Raw genomic sequence first — 26,116 nt, 5'->3', positions numbered from 1 at the left:
CGTATAGGAACTGTTGACATACTGAAGCTTTACAGTATGTCTATCTATTAGCATATTATCGACTAGGCGACGACGGGATTACGGGACTGTTGGGGTAAAAAGACCAAAATGAAGACAGGTTTAGTATTGTAAAGGCCATGGCGGTGAGTATAGGATTAGTGTGCAGCCTGGCTCAGACTCATAAACACAGAGGCATAAGGTTATGCCAAGCACGGCGGGGATAAAGAGGCTGCCGTAAAACTGTCCTGACAGTGACTGATGAGGAGTCATTGTGAGGCGCTAGAACACAGTGGACCTGTCACTCTCACTCCACTCTGGCACCGTAGTGGTGGGAACTGCAGGTTCACTAGTGTTCACTTTCACTCAGAGAGTGTACACAAATAAACAAAATGGACCCGTAACCGTAAGGGTGCTTTTTTGCACAAGTCTGTGTACTTAAGTAAAAGTATCAACTGCAATATAGAAATGCTCTGTTACAAGTAAAAGTCTGGTATTCAAGAAGATTTGGCTTCGAAGTGTACTTAAAGGGTAAGACCACTTTTTTTGAGGTTTGGGTTGTGTAGTTACTTTGCCATGATGCAACTCCAAATGTGGACAAGAAATAAAAAATAACTGCTCCAGTGATTAGAAATTGATAATTCAAAATATGCTCCTCATTGACTTACATTGTATCTAAAACAGCTCTCAAAGTCACTCTTTTAGTATGTAAACAAACACAAACAAAGTTGATTCAGACAATATAGAGCATCACCAAAACTCATGCTGTTTTATTTTTTCATAAAAATGTTTTCTTCCTGTTGATTTTACTATTTGAAGATCTGGATCCAGATCCACGGATCCAGTCCGGGTTTTCTTCCCAATAAAATGGACAAATCAACAGGAAGAAAACATTTTGATGAAAAAATAAAACAGCATGAGTTTTGGTGATGCTCTATATTGTCTGAATCAACATTGTTTGTGTTTGTTTACGTACTAAAATAGTGACTTTGAGAGCTGTTTTAGCTACAATGTAAGTCAATGAGGAGCAAATTTTTAATTATCAATTTCTAATCACTGGAGCAGTTATTTTTTATTTCTTGTCCACATTTGGAGTTGCATCATGGCAAAGTAACTACACAACCCAAACCTTAAAAAAAGTGGTCTTACCCTTTAAAGTACTAACTGCAATAATAATCAAAATCTACAAAGTATCTGTAGTAACTAAAGTTTACAAATAATTGCAGTGGAGTAGAAGTAAAGTACTGACAATTTGAAATACTCTAATATTACAGTATTTCAGAATAAAAAAAACTCAAAACTTGAGTAAATGTACTGTACTTAGTTACTTTCCACCACTGCCTGTCGGTCTCACTTGTCTCTGTCACTGTAACGACAGGTTCACTGCTAGTGTTACGCATATTATGAACAAAATGGACCCGTATTAGGGTGCATTTGGATATATGTTATTGTGTAGAGGCCTATTCCCCTTGGTCTTCAGCTTTCTCCACCTCTCTCTCCCCCATGCCGTATTGCCCTCATTTCTGCCTGACTGTCATCAGCTCCTTTTCTTTGTTCTTTCTTGTCATCATTTCTTCTCCATCATCTGGGTCTGACACCCTCTGGATCAACAGACAGACAGACAGACAGACAGACAGACAGACAGACAGACAGACAGACAGACAGACAGACAGACAGACAGACAGACAGACAGACAGTGACGTCATGTGGCAGCCAAGTCTATGGACTTTTTAACGCTGGCTTTAAGCAGCGACGTCATGTGGCAGCCACAGTGGGCGCCCCTCACTTCACACAAGTGTGATTTATCTCTCTCTCAGATGTTTAAATTAAAAGTCCATAGACTTGGCTGCCACATGACATCGCTGCTTAATTTTTAACTTTAATCTTAATTTTATAATAATAACAATAATGGAAGTCAGTTCGGGCTGAAACATAACATTGGCCAAATTTGGAGTCAAACGTCATAGATAAGTCAGACTACTGATATCATAGACTGGCCATACGAAGTCCGGTATCCACATTTTTGAGCGGTGCCTATAACCTCCAATGAACAGCTATGTGTGTCTGTACAGTATGTCCGTTTGAGTACGGACAGCTGCAATACCGCTGGGTGACCTAAAGTGGCACTGTTGAGCAGCCTAACAGGCTATACAGTACAGCTGTTGAGCTTCACACTGACCACTATAACTGTAACAATAGCACAGTAAAGTACAGTACAGTACAGAGTACAGTACACACACACACAGCCTGCACCGCTCAGTTCACACGGGTGTGGTTTTCTCTTACAGGCGTGCTGTTCCTGCAGTTCGGGGACGAGACGCGGCGCGTCCACATCACCCACGAGCTGAGCAGCCTGGACACGTTGCACGCGCTCATCGTGCACATGTTCCCCCAGAAGCTGACGGCGGGCATGCTCAAGTCGCCCAACACGGCCATCCTCATCAAGGACGAGGCGCGCAACGTCTTCTACGAGCTGGAGGACGTCCGGGACATCCAGGACCGCAGCATCATCAAGATCTACCGCAAGGAGCCCATCTACGCCTCGTACCCCGCCGCCGCACACCTGGCCAACGGGGACCTGAGGGTGAGTCAGGAGGGTCTGCGTGGGGGTCATCGATGTGTCCGTAGTACACGGACAAAATTATGTGTCCGTGGCAAAGACTCGTTAGCCTGGCTGACCACTCCCTCTTGAAATCACATTTCATTATTACTTGTTACTTGCGTAAGCAGGTAATGTGGTCGCTCTCTGTTTGCGCCATTTATTTATACTTGTGTGCATGGCGCAAGTTGGCAGCTCGATAGAGTACATTTCTAGTTCATTAATGAAATGTGAATGGTTAACCAGGCATATTTTATGTGGCTTTTTCTTTTTTTTTGAGGGGCTCCTATGCCCCGCTTTGTGTCTTTGTGTGTATGCGATGATTTGCTTGGCTGAGAAATGTACGTATTGAGGATAAAAATACCTGTGTAAAGTGAGGGGCGCTCTTATCATTGTACGTCATCATGACGTAACATGTCGATTTGCTCAGACACATATGACGTAAATTCTCCAGTCATTATCAATGGCATTCAATGTTTACGTTAGGACAAAAATCTACACAATAGCAGAATATAGGAGGGGCTAGCGTCCCTCAAAAGTGAGTGCGCTCTTCATAACATTTATACACACTTTGAGACTTGATGCGTTTCCCTTCACATCTTCATCATGGGAATACACGGCCTCGCCAAACTGATCGCTGACCGGTCGCCCGGCGCCATCAAGGAGAACGAGATTAAGAGCTACTTCGGGAGGAAGGTCGCCATCGATGCCTCCATGTGCATCTACCAGTTCCTGGTCTCTGTCCGTCAGGACGGCAACCTTCTGCAGAACGACCACGGAGAGACGACGAGCCACCTGATGGGAATGTTCTACCGAACGACCCACATGCTGGAGCACGGAATCAAACCCGTGTACGTGTTTGACGGCGAGCCTCCGCAGCTCAAGTCCGGCGAGTTGGAGAAGAGAGCGGAGAGGAGGGCCGAAGCCAGGAGTCTGCTCGCTCGGGCGCAGGAAGCAGGGGAGCGGGAGAAGGTCGACAGGTTCACCAAGCGACTGGTCAGAGTCACGAAGCAACACAACGACGAGTGCCAGAAGCTCCTGACCCTGATGGGGGTCCCCTACGTCCAGGCTCCCTGCGAGGCCGAGGCCAGCTGCGCCGCCCTGGTCAAAGCGGGGAAGGCCTTCGCCACGGCGACGGAGGACATGGACGGGCTGACGTTCGGCACGGGCGTCCTGCTCAGACACCTCACCGCCAGCGAAGCGAAGAAGCTACCTATCCAGGAGTTCCGGCTCAATCGACTTCTACAAGAAATGGGTCTGACCAACGAGCAGTTCATAGACCTGTGTATTCTGCTGGGGTGCGACTACTGCGGGACCATCAAGGGGATCGGTCCAAAAAGAGCCATGGATCTGATCAAACGGCACGGCTCCATTGAGGAGATCCTGGACAATGTCGACTCCGAGAAGCACCCTGCTCCAGAGGACTGGCTGTACCAGGAGGCCAGGGAACTGTTCCTGAAGCCCGACGTGGTGGACTGCACCACGTTGGAGCTGACGTGGGACGAGCCTGACGAGGCCGGGCTGGTGCAGTTCATGTGTGGAGAGAAGCAGTTCAACGAGGACAGGATTCGAAGCGGCTTTAAGAAGATTTTGAAAAGCAGGCGGGGCAGCACACAGGGTCGCCTGGACTCCTTCTTCACTGTCACTGGATCGCTGTCCTCCAAACGCAAGGAACTCCAGACAAAGGGCTCCTCAAAGAGGAAGCAAAAGAGTGGAGCCACGCAAGGAAAATTCAAGAAGGGCAGATAGGATTCCTTTATTATACAAATGAACAGATGTGTCTATTTATGTTGTGATTGGCTGAACTTTGCATAATGTTTGTGTCACGGGCGGCCATGGTTCAGCGGTTAGAGTGGCCGGATGGGAACCGCAAGGTTGCCATGTTCGAACCCGGGCTCCCCCAGAGTTAGTGTCGAAGTGTCCTTGAGCAAGACTCTGAACCCCTAATTTCCCCTGATGTGTTGGTTGGTGCCTTGCATGGTTTCCGCCGCCATCGGTGTATGAATGTGTGCGTGAATGGGTGAATGTAATGTACACTCTATGTATAGCGCCTTGGCTAAAGGCGCTATATAAATGCACCATTTACCTCATGGTGCCAATATAAGTGGCAGAGGGTGCATGGCACGTCTTCGTGTCAAAAAACACCTATACAGGTTTTTGATCAGCTGGTGGATGGCATTTATGCGCGCGGCTTTAACTTGTAGCGTTGTGTTGGCAAAAAACTTAACCGCTTTGCCGACGCTACAAGTTCAAGCGGCGTGCGGAAAGAAAGTGCCTATCCCAGGGTTCTGTCCTGCTGACACGTATATGTGGAGAGAGAGAGAGAGAGAGGGAGAGGGAGAGGGAGAGGGAGAGGGGGAGAGAGAGGGAGAGAGAGAGAGAGAGAGAGAGAGAGAGAGAGAGAGAGAGAGAGAGAGAGAGAGAGAGAGAGAGAGAGAGAGAGAGAGAGAGAGAGAGAGAGAGAGAGAGAGAGAGAGAGAGAGAGAGGTGAGGGATGTGCAGACCTAGGTTGCTAGATGTGAGAGTATACAGTGTCCCGAACCTCTAGTTACAGACAAAAGAGTTGGCTCCTTGGTGCTTTCAGGTCAACATTTAAAAAAATGTCTTCTAAATCATGACAATTTTCTGAAAGATTTGAGGCACAATTTTACGATTTTTCTAAAAATAGCAGACCTACAAGCTATGAGCTTGTAGATCTGCTATTTTTCAATAGCTAAATTATAACATAATGTATGTGACCACCAAAAGGGGTTCCCGCTCAAAATGGGTTAATGTTGTGTAAAAATATCCACACAGGTGTGAAGTGAGGGGCGCTCTTATCTTATCTTATACATCATCATACATCACATTCCGTGCTCAACCAATCAAATCATCACAAATGTCATGCCGGCCAATCACTTTTGGCGTCTTCACTCTTCTGCCCTCACTATTATTATCCTCAATATGCACTTTGCCCAGCCAATCAAATCATCGCTATGGGTGGGTGATCAGCCAATCACAAGCCAATTTTTGTGTTCACACAAACCCGGAAAACTGGGCAAAAGTTTGTGTCGTATTAATTCAATTGAATTAACAAAATGTTTTATGTTAAATGTTTGTCTCCATTTCTCCATCCAAGGAAAAAAGGTTGTAGAAAACAACACCCTATTATCTTCTGTATTCCTCCATATGCCATTTCGCAACATCAGCGATTTGCAGAGAAGTCCACAGAAAACATGGGTATTATTTGTCACACTATTATTGATCTCGCAACGGAACAATGGGTTTAGGTTGAAATTTGGCCAAGTACTGAAATCCTTGCAGATCTCATTCAAATCTGATCTTCATAGGCTAAAACGGTGCATGGGCCCCAAAAAGACAAAAATACATTTTGCCCAGGACCCAAACTAGTGAAATTAGCAGATCTACTGTAGGCTACAAGCTCACAATGCGTTGTTTCGCACTGACTTGTGAGCTTGTAGATTGGCTATTTTCATTATTTTCTAATTTATGGAATTTCTTCGATTTTTCTCTGATTTCTTCATGAAATTACTGGGAATTTTTTTGAAAATGTTTTGATTATTTGATAATTAAAAACAAAATGTCGGACGACAAAAAAAATAAAGGGACCCATACAAATGTGTCCGCGACCCACAAATGGTTCCCGACCCAGTATTTGGGAACCTGTGGCCTAGTATAGCACATTTACATATTTATAGTATTCTATTACAGCGTAAATAAATGGAGACCGTGGGTTTCTTAGACAGGGTAATAGTCCAGGGTGTTTTCTTTTGATTTTCCCCAGCAATAACCTGCAATAACAGCTGGGGCAGCAGCTTATGTATGTGGGTTAGTAATTCCTTCTGGAAATGCATTTTTCTCTTATCTCCAAGTGGGCCAATCTGTTGACGTGACAGCAGAGAACAACACTCCTCTGTCATCCCAGCACAACAAGAACACCGTGAGCAGCTATCTGTTGTAGTTTAAAAGACTGGAGACAAGTTATCTTTTTCTTTTTCAATTTACCATCTGCATTATTCACACAACGCAGAGAATCAAGCAGCCATTAAAGCATACAGTACATAAATCAGTAAATAAACCAGAGCAGACTGTGCGTGCGACCGTGCGTGCGTGCGTGCGTGCGTGCGTGCGTGCACTGTATGTACAGCAATGTCTGTTCATTCAGCTAATAACAGGATGTAATACCCTTAAGTACAACCAAATCAATACTTTGACAAACCTTGAAGTTACTGTAGCTGTTTTACAGACTGAATGAAGGAATGACACAGAATGTCTTTTCTCCTCTCTCCGTGCCAGCTGGCTCTGCTGGACGGACCAAATGCAAGCTGCACTTAACTCATTTTATGGTTAGATGTATAGTAATGGGTATATTATGTGTATAACTGTGTCCTTTGTTCCACAACGTGTCTGAGCTGAGCTGTCTGTGTCTTTTTTCTGTTGTGTCTTTGTCATAAAATGTAAAAATCAATGAAAATATTATTGAAAGAAAAAAAAAACTAACATAATTGACATGAACTGGTCCTGCAGTGTGTTGTATGGCTTATACTGTATCTGCTTTTTAATGTGAAAGGTTTTTATGTGTGTACACTGTATGCGTTTCTGTGTGAGTGTGAGGACCTAATGTTGCAAATCCCTTTGTCGTACACCAGTGTGCGGTACAGCATGCATCAAACAGTGCTGTATTATAGAGCTATAACTGGGATGCTGAAAAACGAATGGAAAGTAGAAGGAAACACTGAGATGCTTTAAAGAACAAGAGAAGTTGGGAGATAGAAAGTGTTGCCTCGAGACAAGAGCTGCATAGATTAACATAATTGCAATAGTAGATTGCCCAGGAAATTATTCTCCATTCATTTTCTCCATAGGCTTTTCAAAACGTATTTATTTAAAGACCTTTTAAGCCTCGTACGAAGCCAACTCGAGTCGTGACAAATCATGACAACAAACACAATATTTTGGACCAAACAAATAATTACAAAGAAGAAAAACAACAAAAAAAGGGTTGTAACCTGCCGTTCTTTTCTACTTTCTAATTCTTTGTTTTGTCCAAAACATTGTGTTTATTGTCATGATTTGTCACGACAAGAATTGGCTTTGTCCGCGACGTAAACGTCTTTAAATAAATACTTTCTGAAAAGTCTATGAGGAAAATTAACAGGGATTTCTTTTCCGGGTCTCTCGAGGGGGCGGGACTGCGACAGTCTATACCAGAGAGGAAGAAAAATGAAAGAGGAAAAAATATTAGTAACCACGTAAACCCCATCTACTTATTAAACTAATGTGGCTCTGTACTTGGTCCACTGCCCCTCCTCCCCTCCTCTACACCAATGTCTTCGCCGAAAATAGCTCACAATAATGCCGAATGGCGAATGTTCCCCCTAGAATAGAGACCCTCTGGTTCAAGTTAGGATATTGGAGGGTAGTTTAAACTATTAAATTCGCTTCATTTGGCCCTGCTTGCCGAGCAGTGCATACTGGCATCATCCTGCTTAACGATCCATTCTAATGCCTAGCATTCTTCCAAGGAGAAGAAACGGCTGCATCTAGACAGGACAGTATCCTGGATACCAGCTCAGAGGCAGCGAACACTCTTACAGATCTAGCCTTTAACTTTTGCAGTGGCACAGAAATAGTCTATGTTGAATTTGATCAACATCGCTGAACACATTCTGTTGCTGACCTAACTGCTGCCCAACAGCTTTGTTTGTTTCAATAATGGGGCAAATGACTGGTCTATTTTACATGCAGCATTGGCAGATACATATACAATCGTAGGTCAACCTCAGCTTGACTCGCGAACACGTTGCTCCAATGCATCTCCAGAGTTCCATGGTATAACACCCCCCCCCCCCCACTCCTCCCCTCCCCACTTGTCATTTCAGAGGGAGATGGTGTACACGTCGTCCCGCGACTCCTCCCCCACCCGCCGCCTCAACACCCTGCCTCACTCCTCCTCCGCCTCGGGCTCCCCCTCTGGCTCCCCGTCGCGCTCGCGCCTCTCCTACAGCGGGGGTCGCCCGCCGTCCTTTGCGGGCGGGCCGGGCTCGGGGGGGTCCTCCCACTCCTCGCAGCAGCAGCACCCGCATCATCACCCCAATGCCGGCGGCGGCCATCACGGCGGCGGCGGCGGACCCCCCATGAACTCCGGCCTGTCCCCCTCGCCCAGCGCCATCCTGGAGCGGCGGGACGTCAAGCCCGACGAGGAGGTCTCCGGGAAGAACAGCATGGTGCTGATGAAGAGCGACGGGCTGTACGCCGACCCCTACAGCCTGGTGCACGAGGGCCGCCTCAGCATCGCCTCCACGCAGTCCCTGGCCGCCATCGGAGACCCCTTCAGCTTCCCCGTGTCCAGCGGGCTCTACCGCCGCGGCTCCGTCCGCTCCCTCAGCACCTACTCAGCCGCCGCCCTCCAGGTATAGATAGGGTGGGGAGATATGATCGCGATGAATATCGTCGCGGCGAGACAATTTCTCCACGATATGCCTTTTCCAGATATCGTATATATTGTGATACAGACAGTCAATGCTCATTCTATGATTTGCAGTGAATTCTATACCCTAATTTATACTTAGAACGGCTGTTTCGTTCGCCAAGAAGAATACGTATTTTGGTCTAAATGGTCTGTTACTCCATTTTCTTTTACCTTGTAGGTTGTTGTACTATACTGTTAAGTAACTTGAAAAATAACCATAGAAACGGCATGAAAAGAAAAAAATTGGTGATAATATCGTGTATCGTGATACTGCTTGACAAAAATATGGTGATATATAATATTTTTCCATATGGCCCACCGCTACCTGCAGGGCGACCTGGACGACCCCATCTACAAGCCGGGCGCGTCGCTCTACTCCGACTCGTACTCCTCGGCCACGCTGGGCAGCATGGGCTTCCATCGGATGCCCCCCTCGTCCCCGCAGAAGATCCCCGACATGGGCCTGAGGGACAGTCACAGGGACTCGTACTCGGGCTCCCCCAGCCGGGTCAGGGACTCCCCCGTCAGGCAGGCCTTCCGCAAGGACTCGGCCTCTTCCTCCGTGTTCGTGGAGAGCCCGAAGTCGAGGCCCAGCTCCGGCTCGGACCCGCTGTGCCTCACGGCCGGGCCCGGAGGAGCCGGTTTCGGCCCCATGGACCCGGACAGCAGTAGGTCAGTATCAGAGTGAGGACTGAACACAGTGCTTTGTCTGATTACTAAAGGTTAACATTATGTAGGGCTGTCACAATTACCATTTTAAGTTGACGATTAATCGTCGCACAAATATTGCGATTAACGATTGAATTGTGGTTTTTGGCTTTCGACATAGGAACATTTGACATTTCTGTTCTGCCTGGTAATCAAAAAATGCACAGGGCAGATATGACATCACGTGACGGGATTATGACACACAGTATATGCACTGTTTAGGGACCAACGTCTGGAGCGTATGGAAGCCATGGAGAAACAGATCGCCAGTCTGACTGGCCTGGTTCAGAGTGTTCTGACCAGAGCACCGGACAGCGACAGCACGTAAGACATTCTATTATAGCCCCCCCCCCATTATCCCACCAGGCTGCACGCTGAGGCACATGGACAGCAACAAGCAGTATAACAAGCTATTCTCAGAACCATTACCAGCTCTGTGCAGTGAAATAGTTTTTGTTTTGTGTAAGCATGGTGTAAGTACAGCCACACAGGAGGGTATTGTACAGGTCAGACTATCATCAGATGGAGAGCAGGGTATTGTACAGGTCAGACTATCATCAGATGGAGAGCAGGGTATTGTACAGGTCAGACTATCATCAGATGGAGAGCAGGGCATTGTACAGGTCAGCGACTGTAGCCTACAGTGTACATCAGGGATTCCCAAACGTCTTCAGCTCGAGACCCAAAACATACGTTTTGGTGTCTCCCAAAAATACATTATGAATGTATAAATAGCTGAGCTGTACAAGCTCACAAATCTCAGAGTTAAATAAACATTGTTTTTACAATTATAAATTGGGGTCTCGGAGATAGAAATGCCATTAAATGTCAAACTGGTGGGTCCTTGAAATTAAAACGGGTCGAGAATCACTGCTAGAGTCTCTCATGGGGGTCCCTGGCATATCTCTCTTCAAACGGGGGGTCAATTTGGGAGTCCTTGGTGTCCAGCAGCAGTATAGCAGCGCTATTAGCATTAGCACTGTAATTGCCTTGCCCTGTGTGGCCGTTGATCCTCAGATGCGGCCTGCTGCGTCTCTGCATGATGGCGGGCTGCCCTCCGGACCAAGGGCCGGAGTTCTCACGCCCATTACCTTTCTCTTCCAGCGAGAAGACCGAATCCAACAGCGACGGCTCCGCCACTGGAAGTGAGTACAATACGTCTGTGGGAAGTGTGTGAGCTGTTACTGTAGCTGAATGCTAACAGACTGGCTTTCTATCTCAGGGGTGCATGCGTTTGATCCGACATACTATTAATCTGCCACGCATGTCGGGAGCCGCGGGTTAGTTTTAACCTGCCGAGCATGTCTGGAGCCACGGGTTAGTTTTAACCTGCCGATCATGTCTGGAGCCACGGGTTAGTTTTAACCTGCCGATCATGTCTGGAGCCACGGGTTAGTTTTAACCTGCCGATCATGTCTGGAGCCACGGGTTAGTTTTAACCTGCCGATCATGTCTGGAGCCACGGGTTAGTTTTAACCTGCCGATCATGTCTGGAGCCACGGGTTAGTTTTAACCTGCCGAGCATGTCGGGAGCCACGGGTTAGTTTTAACCTGCCGAGCATGTCTGGAGCCACAGGTTAGTTTTAACCTGCCGAGCATATCGGGAGTCACGGTTTAGTTTTAACCTGGCGAGCATGTCTGGAGCCACGGGTTAGTTTTAACCTGCCGATCATGTCTGGAGCCACGGGTTAGTTTTAACCTGCCGATCATGTCTGGAGCCACGGGTTAGTTTTAACCTGCCGAGCATGTCGGGAGCCACGGGTTAGTTTTAACCTGCCGAGCATGTCTGGAGCCACAGGTTAGTTTTAACCTGCCGAGCATGTCTGGAGCCACAGGTTAGTTTTAACCTGCCGAGCATATCTGGAGTCATGGTTTAGTTTTAACCTGGCGAGCATGTCTGGAGCCACGGGTTAGTTTTAACCTGCCGAGCATATCGGGAGTCATGGTTTAGTTTTAACCTGGCGAGCATGTCTGGAGCCACGGGTTAATTTTATTCCGTCCACATTTTAGTTGTAACCGGCCATGCATGTCTGGACTAATGCTTGTCGGTCTGTTAGCATGTCTAACAAACGTACTGTATGCACCCCGCGATCATGACCTCTCTGTTAGCTGAATGCTAACAGAGCTGGCTTCCTATCTCAGGATCCTTCAGGAACTCTCTCATTTAGTTCTTTATATGCATGGCCCTGCAAAATTAGGCCCTTAACCACTTTACACATTTCTAAGTCATTTTGAAACTATAGCCGGTCTACAAGCAAATGTGTTGTCACCTTGTAGATCTGCTGTTCTTGAAACATAGTGGACGTAGGCTTTATTTCTATTGTTTACTCACTCCAGAATGTTCGTTTGTACGACATTCCTACAGTATGGTGAATCAAGCATCGAAAAACTAAGAAAATAGGCCTACTTGATGAATTGAAGTAGACGGCTGAGATTAGCAACAGCAAAACTACAGGTATATCAATGCTGTCTATCTGTTTATAAACTCCAAAACAACACTCACAGTGAAAATTCTCCTTGTATTCATGGGGTGAGTGGGAGGTGAACTTTCCCTTTAAAGGGGTTAAATCTAGCTGGGAAAATGAAGGGTACAATTGGGATTCATGGAGGAGTCTTTGTGCATATAGATTTAATTCAGTATTTCATGAACTGCTTATTGCAGGATCAGGTCAGAATAGTATCTAGTCTATAGTCTTTGTCAGATACATTGACTTCCTCATCTCTCTCCCTCTCTGGGCTTTTTCGGTCACAATCTATTTCTTTTCATCCCCATTCCTGTTTCCCATATACCATTAAGGAAGAAAAATCCAAACGAAAAAATACACTTTGGCATTTAATACTCTACGGAGATAACCTTTACTATCGCCAGAGCGTTACATTGACAGCACAGGGCTGTAACTGCCATTGAAGCTTCTTGCCGACTGAAATAATGCCAAATCAATACAGCAAACCTCCAGTGGCGACACTGTCTACTTTCACATCAGCGTCCTTGTCGACCACTGTAGTTACCGACTGCAGTCGTTTGTGTTCTGTGTCAGTATGAACGTGCATATTTGGAGGAATGGTACGTTCAGGAAACACTCCACAGTTAATCACTGTGAATCAATTAACAGCTGTTCACTTTCTCGTTCCTGTGCTTTGTGCAGGACTCGTTAATATACTGTACTACTGTACTAGTCGCCGTCATTAATACGCTAACCGCGTAAAAAAAGTGAAAACTTGCTCGGATTTTGAACACTAAAATGACGAGCTCTATAGAGTGCCGAAGTCCTGACGGCACTCACTCATCCCTAGCTGGTTTTGCGGAAATAATGTCTCTATGGAGAATAACATAAAAAAGAATTGTGGTCCAAAAATAAACAAACTTTCTCTGCGATATTGTCGTGTCTCTGTATCATTTACAAAAACGTAACTACAGTAATATGGCAGCAGTAACATTAGCGTTTTCTAACGCAGTCAGTTGATTCTTCATAATATCCCATATGAGTGAAACCGCTGGGATGATTTGCTTATTTTTCAAACACAGTTCTTATATGAGGCGATCTAAGATCCGACTACGGGGATTATACAGTAACACAAATAAAAAAATACACAAACCCGTACATTTGAACTCTATAGAGATTCCCTGATCTATACATCTCCCTCTCTCCCTCATCAACCGTCTTGTAACCAGGCTCACTCTTTCTATATTTTCAGCTGGACGGCTGAAGAAAAAAGGGAAAGGTAGTTGCTCTCTCCTACCTCACACACCACACTTCATTTCTCCTTTATCCAATCCCTCTCTCTCTGTCTCTCTCGTCTCCATGGCTCTGTGGTCGGTCTGTGAGTGTGGGTGTGTGGTGGTGTCGCGCGCTCTCTCTCTCTCTCTCTCTCTCTCTCTCTCTCTCTCTCTCTCTCTCTCTCTCTCTCTCTCTCTCTCTCTCTCTCTCTCTCTCTCTCTGCCTGGGCTGGGTGGCTGGCTGGCTATAGTGGTGTCTGTCCTCCCGTGTGCCTCCTTTCCTCTCCCTGATCGATTCCTCAAGACAGAACAGGACTTGATCTGTTCCTGTCACTGTCACTGTTCTGTGTGTGTGTGTGTGTGTGTGTGTGTGTGTGTGTGTGTGTGTGTGTGTGTGTGTGTGTGTGTGTGTGTGTGTGTGTGTGTGTGTGTGTGTGTGTGTGTGTGTGTGTGTGTGTGTGTGTGTGTGTGTGTGTGTGTGTGTGTGTCCTGACTGTCCCTCCTTCTGGATTTCAGTCTGGCAATGCGTTTCAGAGGGATATTTTTTTGTCAGAGATGCCCCAGCACTCACTCCTGGCTGTGTGTGTGTGTGTGGTGTGCATGTGGGAGGTTAGATAGGAAGGTAAATGGCCATAATCACAAAGCCCTGAGGTAGATAAGAGCATGGTTATCCCCCTGTGTGTACTGTATGTCTCGCACACGCACACGCGCACACACACACAGACACACACACACACACACACACACACTGAATGGAGACTGATTGCAAGTCTCTGTGGATCACTATGAGGACACACCTCCTCTAGTGCATTCCCAACGGGGCTGGAGGAAGAGGTTTGTGAATATGGCATTTTACATTCATGTGTGTGCGTGTACGCGCGTGCCTGTGTGCGGTGTGTTCACAAATTAGTGCTGCTGTGCGCTGCTTGCAAGTGCCATCAGTGCCCTTGTGTATGTGTTTATACAGTAAGTATGTGTGGTGCATGCGTGTGTGCGTGTGGCCGGGCTGAAGATGTCAGCCCAGCGTGTCACAGCTCACGGTATCAGCAATTTAATGTCCCCGTCACCTCCCCGTGACCCCGCTCTGTGTCCTGTTCTGTGATCGTCAGCTCTCACACCGTCGGCGCCGCTGGCTCTGATGCCTCCTCCGTCCTCCAACGCAGGCGACAGCGTCGGCCGGCTGCAGATGCAGCTGCAGCTGCACGACCTGCAGCACAACGCCACGGACCTGCGCAAGCAGCTCGGCCAGCTGCGCAACATGCAGGTGAGATATACCTGCTGCTGCCACTTTGCGTGTGTGTGTGTGTGTGTGTGTGTGTGTTTGTCTGTCTTGCAGGTTCGAATGAAAATCAAGCGATAGACACCTGTATGTTACTTACATGTATGTTACTCCCCCCTGCTCCGCTCCCTCCACTGGCTCCCGGTCGCTGCCCGCACAGAATACAAAACTCTGATGCTGGCATTCAAAGCAACCAAAGGTATGGCTCCCCCATATCTTGCAAGTATGATCGAACCCTACAAACCCTCCCGCGCACTCAGATCAGCCAACGCAGGGAAGCTGGAAGTACCCTCACTAAAAACGCCGGGACAACGCTCCACACGTCCCAAACTCTTCTCCCTTCTGGCTCCAAAACTGTGGAATGCACTTCCCATTGCAGTCAGAACTGCAGCATCACTCCCAATCTTCCGCCGTAGTCTGAAAACCCACCTTTTCAGAATCCATCATGGCCCGTAGCACTTACCCCACCCCCTTAGATAGCATTTCTGTAGACGTAGATAGCATTTGATACAGACTTATAGCATGTTATGTAGACAGCACTATAATTGCATTGTATGTAGTCATAGCACATCATAGTACATAAGTATAGCATAGTAGTATAGATGTATAGTTTATATGTATAGTTTCATCATATAGATATTCCACTGTTACTTTCTTAGCTTACGCATGTTTCATGATAAATGTTCTTATATGATGTATTCCCATGCTTTTTTTGTTCTTGCTTAATGTAAGTCGCTCTGGATTAAGAGCGTCTGCTAAATGCCTAAATTGTAAATTTTAAATTGTTATCAGTCGAATGCAATCAAGCCAGCAGGCTTGCCTGGAGCCGACTGGCTGCGATCAGGAAACGCGGTGGCGTTCCGACGTTGTGTGGGTCATGCTGTCCGACTATTACTAACCCTAAATCTAACCCTAACTCTAACCCAAACCTTAACATCAGTCTAAACTGGCACGTACGGTAAGTCCCCTAACCTCATATCAGTCTTAACCGGCCATGTAAGTCAGTTTCAGGATGTTTTTGCTACAGCGGGGGGTCCGTACAGTCATTGGTCCGACATGCGGAAAACGACCCGGATTAAGGTTGGCGAACATGCGTTAAGGTTGGCGAACATATGCGTTAAGGTTGGCGAACATATGCGTTAAGGTTGGCGAACATATGCGTTAAGGTTGGCGAACATATGCGTTAAGGTTGGCGAACATGCGTTAAGGTTGGCGAACATGCGTTAAGGTTGGCGAACATGCACTGCTCCGTGCTGGCGGTTATGGTTAGGTTAGGGTCTGTGGTAGGTTGTCGTTGTCGGACCAATGACTGGTCGGTACCTACAGCGGCTGTAATTTCATTTGACGTGTTTCCTAATCACAGCGGAGAATACTGTACATACAGTCGGCTCCAGGCGAGCCTGCTGGCTTGTTTGTATTTGAGTAATAAGTAACCTGTATTGGTGATTATCGGTTGATAACATTCGAAGCGGGCAGTCTTTCTGTTAGCAACTAATCTGACTCTAGCAACGCTACAGTATATAGTCATAAAGACACAGGTTTGCTGCTGTTGTACAGTCTGACACATTGAGGCCATTGAATCCTTCGAGAACCTATGATGAAACGTACTGTAAGAATGATAAAACACTGGGTTCAGCTCACGTTTAAAAGGTCAGGCAGATGCCGCGCGGTGGAGGAGAGGCACACATTCCGTGTGGCGATTTGACACATGATGATCACATAAAAGGCCATAGAAATACATGCAGGAGAGGTAAAAATATGAAATTATAAAAGAGATGGGGTCGTCTGCTGTTGAGTTTCCTGTTGAGTTAAACGCTTCCACTGGCCGTCATGGAGAGAGGGCAGAGAGAAGGATATAAATTACAGTGCAAAACAACCCTATTTATTCACACTCTGTTCAGACCTAGTCCAGAACATTCCTTCAGCGGCACGGCTGGAGCATGCAGTGGGTTGCAGTGCAGGTCCTGGGCAGTAGACCTAAGGTTTAACTATTGGATCAGTTGAACTGCTCCTCTAAAGCGCCACACCAGGAAGTGCAGTGCACATGTTCTACAGCGGTCATTGTCAAAGTGGCGTCCCAGGTGTGTCATTGAGGAGATTCAAAATGACAAAATTTAGCATTTGTTTGAAATTACCGGCAGTTCACCCCAAACAATATTTATTTTCTTTCAATTGCACATCCCATGAAGCCTTGAATTCATGGAGATTATTTCTTTTTTATTTGTTAAGATACTGTATAGTAATAATAATTTGACAGATTCATATCAGTACCAGACCTGTGAATATTTCAATAATACACTTTTGACATACACAATTAATTTACATTTTAAATAAAACATAATTTCCATATCAAAGAATCATTTCAAACAGGGGTCCATGATGGCCTAATGAAAGTCAATTTGGGGAATTGAAAACCCTTCTTCTATAGTAATTGAAAATTCCCAAGTAGTCCGCAGGGTCCTTACGCAGGCCCAGCACTGAAATGGAGAGCTACTACACCATGCTGGAACTAAAACCACGCTGGAACCCATGAGCATGGATAGCGTGGTTTGGCCTCAGAACTGTTGTGGAAAGAAGGCTTAAAACTGTGCTGCCTGGAACCAAACCATGCTGGAACACTTGTAGTATGGCACGGCATGGCACGCTGCGGCACAGCACGCTGCGGTTTAGCGCGCTGCGGTAGAAAAAGAAGGCTTTAAACCGGTGGTTCTCAAAGTGGCGTCCAGGGACCCTCCAGGCTCTTTTGAGGGGGTTCCAAATGGACCCGTACAGGTAGCTGTAGCTCAGAGAGTGTACAACTACAACTATAACTACACATGCAGTACAAGTTACATTTTTACACTCTCAGAGTTATGGAGGCAGCGCTGTGTGGCTTCATTTGGAAAATGGAAAATAGAAAATGGTCCTTTATATATAGCACCTTTAACCAAGGCTCTTTACAATGATTGTGCATTGAATTCACCACTCAACGATGGCGGAGGAAACCACGCAAGGCACCAGCCTGCTCAACGGGAGCGATTAGGGGTTGCTCAAGGACACTTGGACACTCTGGGGGAGGCCGGGATGGAACTGGGAACCCCCATTTGGCCATAAAACGGTTGTGGAAAGAAGGTTTTAACCATGCTGGAACTAGACTGGAATGTAGAGCTAACTAAACCGTACTAGAACTAATCCATGCTAATTACCAGCTGACGTACACCTGGATGTGTGGCCTAACATGACCCCTGTTGCCAATGGTCTCGACAAACAGGATGAATTATGCACGTGCTTTATGAATTATGCAGACAGAGTCTAGCAGAGAAGTGTAAACAGGAGAGATGGAGCATAATGCTGAGGAAACACACATGCTCATGCACGCACACACGCACGCACACACAATTAATTAAACTCTGAGAGTGTACAAATATAACCAAATGGACATGCGTAATGGTCCATTTGGTTCCATTTGTAGCTACACTTTCAGAGTTACAGGTGGATAAATGAAATAAAATTAGATAACTTTACCACACGTTTGGACTGGTGCATGGAGCAAATCCTTGGTCATTTTCAACATTTACTGGTATCAGTTCTGCTTCATTTCCTGTAACATAAGGTCAATCAATGATTGTTTTTTTCTGCTAAGCAGATGCTTTCATTGGAGCAAACCTGCACAACATGCAAAAACACGGGTGGAGTATTTGGTTCATGTTGACTGTACTGTAGTTCTCTTGTCATAGATACGTATGTACAGTATAATACATTGTATATGTATCGTTGAGTAAGTGGATATTGTCGCTTTGAGGCGGAAACCTTGCATACACACACCGTTTCACATGCTTGCGCTCTGGGTTCCCTGCAGCAGCTCAGACAGAGCACAGTACTCATGCTGCAGGACACCACATTGCTTTCAAGGACGGAGTAATTGGTATCAAGGCAAAAACACACAGAACCATAATTCAAATTCATGTAAGTAGCCAAGGACGGACCGACGTGCGTTCCCCTCACGCGCAGGACATGCGGAAGGACATACGGCGCAGTACAGTACAGTGGTACAGAAAGTAGAAGCTTCTAATGCAGAATATGCAGGGACATACAGTACTGTATATGCATTATGCACTGCAGTGCATGTTTAGCGCAGCCGTTGTAAATCACTGGCGTGGCTTTTCAAAGGTTCTGGGCCTGCGGTTTTTTCCACCTCTGCGTTGTACGCCAGAGTGATCCTGCCAGGAAGGGTGTTCGTTTCATGGCATTCCGCGAGGCATTCACCCGCGACGAACAAACACCCACATGGAATAGTGCCACGCAATGCATTTCTCAACACAACGTACTGTACACTAAGGTCTACACTACAGGACACAGCGGCGTTAACTCTGAACGTCGTTTTTTTAATAGACTTTCATCAGACTGACTGGAACAACCTTTTCAGCCTGTTTACCATTTACTGTACAATGTGCATCAATTACTAATTTAATATTTTCAAGAATTATTTGCTTGTTGAACTGAAACCTATCTGTTTCTGAGTGTTTTAATTTTGGTACAATGTTTGCTTTATTTTATTTATTTTTCTTATGGTGTTTTATTGTAGATTATATTGGTAACAGAGGCAGTGTGGTTTGAGATGGTGGGAGAGCACTATGTGTTTATTATGTGTATATACCCCCAATGTACAGTCTGTATAGACACAGTATGCCCTTGTTGATGTATGTCTGTTGGAATGTTCTGTTTATCGTTATTGTCTGTGTGTCGTGCTCGAGGAATATGATGCATCTCATAGGGCTTATCCTTTAACTGGATATTCTAAAGGAAATATAATACAATCCTGAGTGCTCATGTTACAAAGGAACCTCCATTTGGTTCCATTTGTACACTCTGGTAGTTCAATTACCACCCATGATTTTGCAGCGTGCCTCTTGTATAACAATCCACTGTATATTACGTATGGACATTATACTAGGCCATTGCCCTTCAGGCCCCGGCCTTCTCCGGGTCATGCGAGCCAGGAATTAATGCTTGTCCACAATGGAAAGCCATAGCCATATAGAGCTTTATTGTGTTTTCTTTTAACCTCTGTGATATTGTATATGTGTTATACTGTATGTCATGGAAGTGCACTGATAATGTACTCTCTCCTTTTTTATCACCAAATGCATTCAATGAATCAATCAAAGTGGGGAATACAAACCCCACCCCCGTGCAATACTGCTGGTATCTGTTATAACGTGGTGCCCGCGTTGTCGTCAGTGTTTTGCTGCTCACCGCCACTTTCATTCGCCGCGGCTTCCTTCACCCACAGATCTCGTACTTTATGTTCCATTTTATTGCACACGCTGCCACTTATATCATATGTGACGCGATCGAAGCTCGGCAGTCGGTTTAAACCAGCAGCCACTTCTCACCAACAATGAACAGAGATGTGGTGCTTCCTCCTGCGGACAGACATAATGTAGTCTTTCGGTTCTCGGAAACTGTTGGTCCTTTTTAATTGCCACGGCACTTTATACCCCTGGATTATAGCCTACTATGGCATGGCCAGACTATATATCACTGCGTAGATGTTAGTCTGGAACTTCGTTGTGGAAGATTTATTTCCAAGGAGTGGTTATACAAACAGATTCCAACGTCACAGAAAGAAAAGTCTCACTTTGAATAGTGGGCTCTGATTGGTCACCCACAACTCTGGGGTGAGTGCCAGACCCAATCTGCCCAGGGCATTTATTTTTTTCCTGTGGCAGATTCGTCTGGTTTCCAGGGCCAGGCTAACCGAAGTTTGACGTCAAACAGGCGGATGGCGCGCGAGTTATGCCCGAGACACAGACAGACATACAGACTTTTTTGACAGATTTGATTATACAGCAGGACATAATCTGGTGTGTGTGTGTGTGTGTGTGTGTGTGTGTGTGTGTGTGTGTGTGTGTGTGTGTGTGTGTGTGTGTGTGTGTGTGTGTGTGTGTGTGTGTGTGTGTGTGTGTGTGTGTGTGTGTGTGTGTGTGTGTGTGTGTGTGTGTGTGTGTGTTGTTGTGCGTGCATGTTTGTGTGTGTGTGTGTGTGTGTGCGTGTTGTGTTCACGCATGCAGCTCCAGAACCAGGAGTCGGTGCGGACGCTACTGCAGCACACGGAGACGGAGCTGAGCGTGCGCGTGAGCGACGCCCTGCGGAAGCAGGAGGACCCACTGCAGAGACAGCGCCTCCTGGTGGAGGAGGAGAGACTCAAGTACCTGAACGAAGAGGAGCTGCTCATCCAACAGCTACAGTATGTGGAAACGTCACGTCTTCTCAATCAGTGCTTTTCAACCCTTTTCATCTCAAGGCCCATTGTTTATTCCGCATTTGAACCACATGGGCCACCAGAGATTAAGCTTCTCGACCCAAAACTAAAGAATATTTTGTTTGTATGTCGTTGCATGAGATTTTTTTTTCTACAATTCCTTTTTTTTTATTACATTTTTATTCCACATCTTTGCAGTGACACATTGCATACTGTACATGTTATACATGTACAGTACATGGTGCATACATATAATTACCAGTAGGTGCATTTCATGGTAGTCAGTGGCAGTGCTTGCTTGTGGATTTTTCTCACCCACCAGTTTCCCCCCTGCTCCCAAGTACTCCCAAGTTATTCCTCCAAGTCGAGGGAACAATTTAAAAGCATCACAATATTAGTTTACACAGGAAAGCAGATAGCTCTCCACTGAGACAGAGGCTCTCTCTTGAGTGTTTGTGGAGATGGCTGATTTATGCCTTGATCAAGTCCATGCACAACAGGTGCGCAGCCACACCCAGCTCTGAATTCAGTTCTAGTTTGACTCAGGCCAGGTGTGACTGCTTAAATCAGTCATCCTCCATCTCACATACCCCCCTCGTTAAACCCAGCCACAACAGCCAGCCAGCCAGGCAGGCAGGCAGGCAGCCAGGCACACACAAAAGCTACTTAATGAAGTGGTTGCACCACTAAAAAGAAGAAAAGATTGGAGAAAGAAAAGAGGGAAAGAGAGAGAGACAGGGGAAAGACAGGGTGAAAACAGCATGTTGACTCAGGTGCTATTTACACGAGGATGGTGTTCATATAAAACGTCAAAATAAAGTATCGTTTGCTGCTGTCATTTAGACGAGAACCGTGTTCTCAGGAGGTGAAAACGCAACGAAGTGAAACCGCCTCCCAGAGTGGAAATCTTTCAGAACGCCGTTTCCTATGGTCTCCATATAAACAGGCAAAACGGTGAATCCGCAAAACTTATGACATCATGGCTCACGTTGGCTCACAGCGCATATGTTTATTACATTGATGCAGCAATATCTTTATGATATAATGGAGTTCCTGAACAAGCCTCCCTCCTCGCCTACAAAGTGATGCTCATCAGCGATGTTGAATGTAAAACCATGATGTAAATAAAAAGCCTTGTGATAGACGGCAGCCGCGGCAGCATGCAGCGTTTATTTAATAAATATATATCATCCCGTGGCGCGCCCAGTGTTGCGCCGCTTGCGTCTTCTTCTTGTACGTGGGTGACCTGTCTATTTGGCAGCCCGTTATCGCCACCTAGCGACAGTATAGCATAATAGCACATCATATCATAACATGTGCGTTCTCGTCTAAAGGGTAAGAAAAAATGAGAACGCAACGGGACTTTGACGTGTTATATGGAGATGGTCGCCGTCTAAAAGAGGCCTCAGCCTCAGGTGGCATATGCTCCTTGTGAATTGTGACAATGATGGAACAAAGTCTGCACCCTTGGGTGAGTTATACACTTATCTAATCCAATGAGATAGCTTGAAGTGAATCAAAGTGAGAGACGAGAGGCTGCATTAGTGTTTATAAAAGTTTTCAATAGAGCCGTGGACAGCAAAGTAGAAAATTATTTTCTAGTTTCAGAAATTACATTAGGTCCCGTAACCAGGATATGTTTGAGGGAGGTTGATGGTTTCTCCATAGAAGTAGAATACGGCGGCGAGAAATTAAAGAAGTAAATGAAACTATATCTTTTTGTCTATTATTGTCTCCACCAGGCCGAAGGCATGGGGAGAGAGTATGTTTTGCACACCGTCCGTCCGTCCGTCCGTCCGTCCGTCCGTCCGTGTGTGTGTGTGTGTGTCCGTCCGTGACCAGCTAATCTCGGCCACCGTTAACCCGGTCGATGCCAAATTTTGCACACACACTCCCTGGATGCCAACGATGAACCTCTGCCCCAAACTTTCCAGAACGGCCTGTTATAGCGCCACCAGGAGGCCGCTTTGTGCAAAACAAGTTTTTGCACAGCACACCTACAGATTTTGTCCAAACATCACGCAAATTGGTACACAGTCTCTCTAGAGCCATTCAACGAAACCGGTCTTTCAGATTTCTCAGACTCCATCCTGATTGGTTAAGATTGGCTTCCAAATTTCACAGGAGTGCTCAGTTTCAAACAAAATGCTGCAAATCATGAACACATCGCGTGATTTCCGTGAAATTGTGCACCCACATTCCCACTAGGCCGAGGACAAAATGCCACATGAACAATCTCAACTCAGCCTCAAGGTGGCGCTATAACTGTCCGAAAAGTGTTTTTACCTCTAACTGCACGGATCTGTGGATAACCTGGTGGAGACCTGTGCCCAGAAGGGCACTTTTTCTAGTTCAGTCTGGTTCCCTCTTCAGGGACACCGGAAATAGCAATGATTGATTGATTGATTGTTTATTTCCGTGTCCTGCACACAATGTGCCCAACTCACCCTCATGGGTTTATAAGACACCATTTCACAATTGCATTTACAGCATGTTTACATTACATAATTCATTATATTACCACTCAGATTTATACAGAGTACTCTGTCTTCTTTCCCAAGCTTGACAAATAAAATCTGCCACAACAAAAGTCCCTTTGGCAAAACATATCTCCATTTTTACATAGTCATTTAAATCAAGGAAATCCCCACAGATATAAGACATCTTATTAACCAAAATATCCCCATAACAATTCTACATTCTCCATATTGTGTAGACTTCTTGTAAATGAAGTCATGTAGATGTTTAACAATAATGTAAACCGTTTCATTTTACGCTCAAGAGTTAAAGCTCTATAAGGGTCCATTTGGTTACCATTACCACTCTCCATCATTTAGCTGGGGACCACCTGGAACCCCCACTGCCCCACCTAGCGTGTGTTTCTATATCAGTGGTGCTCAAACTATTTCATGTCAAGGAGCCCCAAAATTATATGTATTTGGCCGCCGACAACCATCTGAAAATACAGTATGTTGTCCAGCCCAGAAGCACAGATATGAGTTAAAAACGTTTGATGTAAAACAATATATATTCAAAGATTTGCACCCGTTTTCAGGATTTAAAAAATATATAGCAGATTTACAATCTCACAATTGCGACGCATCGTAGATTTATTGTATTGTATAGCTTGTAGATCAGCTATTTTCAACATTTTTGCATGACATTGCAATGAGATAACACTCTGGTCGGCCAAAACAGAGGTCTCCGTCCTATTAAAAAATAACGGCCGAGCCGTCACCCCATATCGCTATTTTTGGAGTGCCATCAGATTTTGAACTTCTAACCCAGAAACAGTCTAATATGGTAGCATTTGCCACACTGATAGCAAGACGTAGAATATTGTTGGGATGGAAATCCCCAACTTCCCCTTCTATAGCTATGTGGCTTAAGGATATTATGGGATTTTTAAAATTGGAAAAAATAAAGTTTACAATTAGAGGTTCAACAGAAAGGTTCTTTTCTAGCTGGCAACCATTTATTACCTACTTTGAGAATCTGAGAGTACTTCCGACAGACTAATTGAATCAATACAATTTTTTTGCATTCTCATAATGATAGAACTGTGTATAGAGGGTGATATATGACAACGTTCCGAACACAATCTTTTCCGACATAATTTGTGACTGACTATCTCTTGAACTCGAATAACCCAACTCATAATTGTATTTATTTTTGTTTTATTTTATTTTATTTTTTGTTATTTATATAGTTTTTGTTATCTGTGCTTAAATTATTATTTTTGTATCCTACTGTTTATATCATATGTCTGTATGTATGTTTGTTTTTGTATGTCTGTACAAAATTTGTAATGTAATTTTTTATATTGTTTTGATGATGACGATAACTGGGGGGAGGGATGGGGTGAGGGAGAAAAAAAAATAAAAGTATGTTCAAACTGTACTAAATTGTTGAAACATATTACCAATAAACATATATTAAAAAAATAATAATAATAATGGCCAACGCCCAGGACGGAGATTAATCAAAAGATGGAACATTACTCTTTTCATAACAGAGTGCACCAGTCTACAGCCTGGGGGCGTCTATTGAGCAACATTCGATGGATCACACGTAGGACACGTACATGCCAAGTTTGATGTCAAACAGGCGAATGGCGCGCCGCACGAGTTATGCCTGAGACACAGAAAACAGACATACAGACTTTTTTGATTTTTTTTGACAAATTAATTAAATACATACATTTCTTCTTGATTTGTCGATTTATCACAAAAGTAGTCGGTAGGCTAATAGCTGTGAAAACAATATAGTCGCAGCCCGAGAGGAAACATACGCTCATGTTTAGCTCACTCACTCACTGGCAGACGGAGTGACATGCTTCATACTCTGTTATATGCACCTCTGTCACACGCCAAAAATAGCAGATCTACTGTACTGTACAAGCTCACAATGCACCACGGTGCGATGCGTTGTGAGCTCATAGTTGTGAGCTCATACGCTACGAGCTTGTAGGTCTGCTATTTTTGAAAAATCGAAGAACGACTGACATAGAAACATAGCTTTTTCAGAAAACTGTCAGGATGTAGACGACATTTTTAGAATCTGATCTCAGGTCAGAATGGGTTTACAGTACGTCAGTGTAATTATCCCTGGGAAAGAGCAGGATGCTCATTAAGATCCTAGGACTGATTTGGTCCAACAAGTAACGAAGTGACTGCAAAAGCACAGAGATATACTCTGAGATTTAATCATTAGATAATTTGTGCAGGTTTTCTAAAAATGAAAATGCTACTGGTTGTTTTTCTGCATGGCCATACATGCCGTGTGTGTGAGTGGCATTTTTGTGCCAATAATAATTGGTGATAATTGATCTACTTTGCTTAATCACCTCTGTGAATCAATGTCTGTTAATTGCCATTGCGAGGAGCAAGTTTGTTTATTTTCATTATTTATTATAATTCTTCTATAATTAATTGAGGTCACGATTGAGGACAGAATTATGGTCTTGCTTAGCTGTGTGCGCGTGTGTGTGTGTGTGTGTGTGTGTGTGTGTGTGTGTGTGTGTGTGTGTGTGTGTGTGTGTGTGTGTGTGTGTGGTGCACATGAATTATGTCCAAACATTTTGTCTAAATGCAATGTCA

At 45.1% G+C, this 26,116-nt stretch overlaps 2 protein-coding genes across 2 annotated transcripts in view; both read left to right on the top strand.

Annotated features, from left to right (window-relative positions):
- srcin1a (SRC kinase signaling inhibitor 1a) overlaps window positions 1–26,116 on the top strand; it is a gene marked incomplete at its 3' end in the record, with an annotated part of 68,281 nt that overhangs the window by 23,173 nt on the left and 18,992 nt on the right. The window contains exons 4-11 of the mRNA XM_083778997.1: window positions 2,286–2,581; window positions 8,479–9,009; window positions 9,400–9,752; window positions 9,999–10,100; window positions 10,794–10,921; window positions 13,473–13,499; window positions 14,604–14,758; window positions 20,827–21,002. Coding sequence (XP_083635123.1) covers window positions 2,286–2,581; window positions 8,479–9,009; window positions 9,400–9,752; window positions 9,999–10,100; window positions 10,794–10,921; window positions 13,473–13,499; window positions 14,604–14,758; window positions 20,827–21,002 — 1,768 coding nt within the window. The remainder of the gene's footprint in view (window positions 1–2,285; window positions 2,582–8,478; window positions 9,010–9,399; window positions 9,753–9,998; window positions 10,101–10,793; window positions 10,922–13,472; window positions 13,500–14,603; window positions 14,759–20,826; window positions 21,003–26,116) is intronic.
- LOC310868865 (flap endonuclease 1-like) lies at window positions 3,203–4,345 on the top strand (the record flags this gene model as incomplete). The annotated part of the gene is made up of 1 exon (XM_083779339.1): window positions 3,203–4,345. The coding sequence occupies one exon, from the start codon at window positions 3,203–3,205 to the stop codon at window positions 4,343–4,345; it is 1,143 nt and encodes a 380-aa protein (XP_083635465.1).

Source organism: Protomyctophum parallelum, assembly GCF_964188405.1.
Source record: "Protomyctophum parallelum genome assembly, chromosome: 13".
Lineage (NCBI taxonomy): Eukaryota > Metazoa > Chordata > Actinopteri > Myctophiformes > Myctophidae > Protomyctophum > Protomyctophum parallelum.
This window is presented reverse-complemented; position numbering and strand designations above follow the sequence as displayed.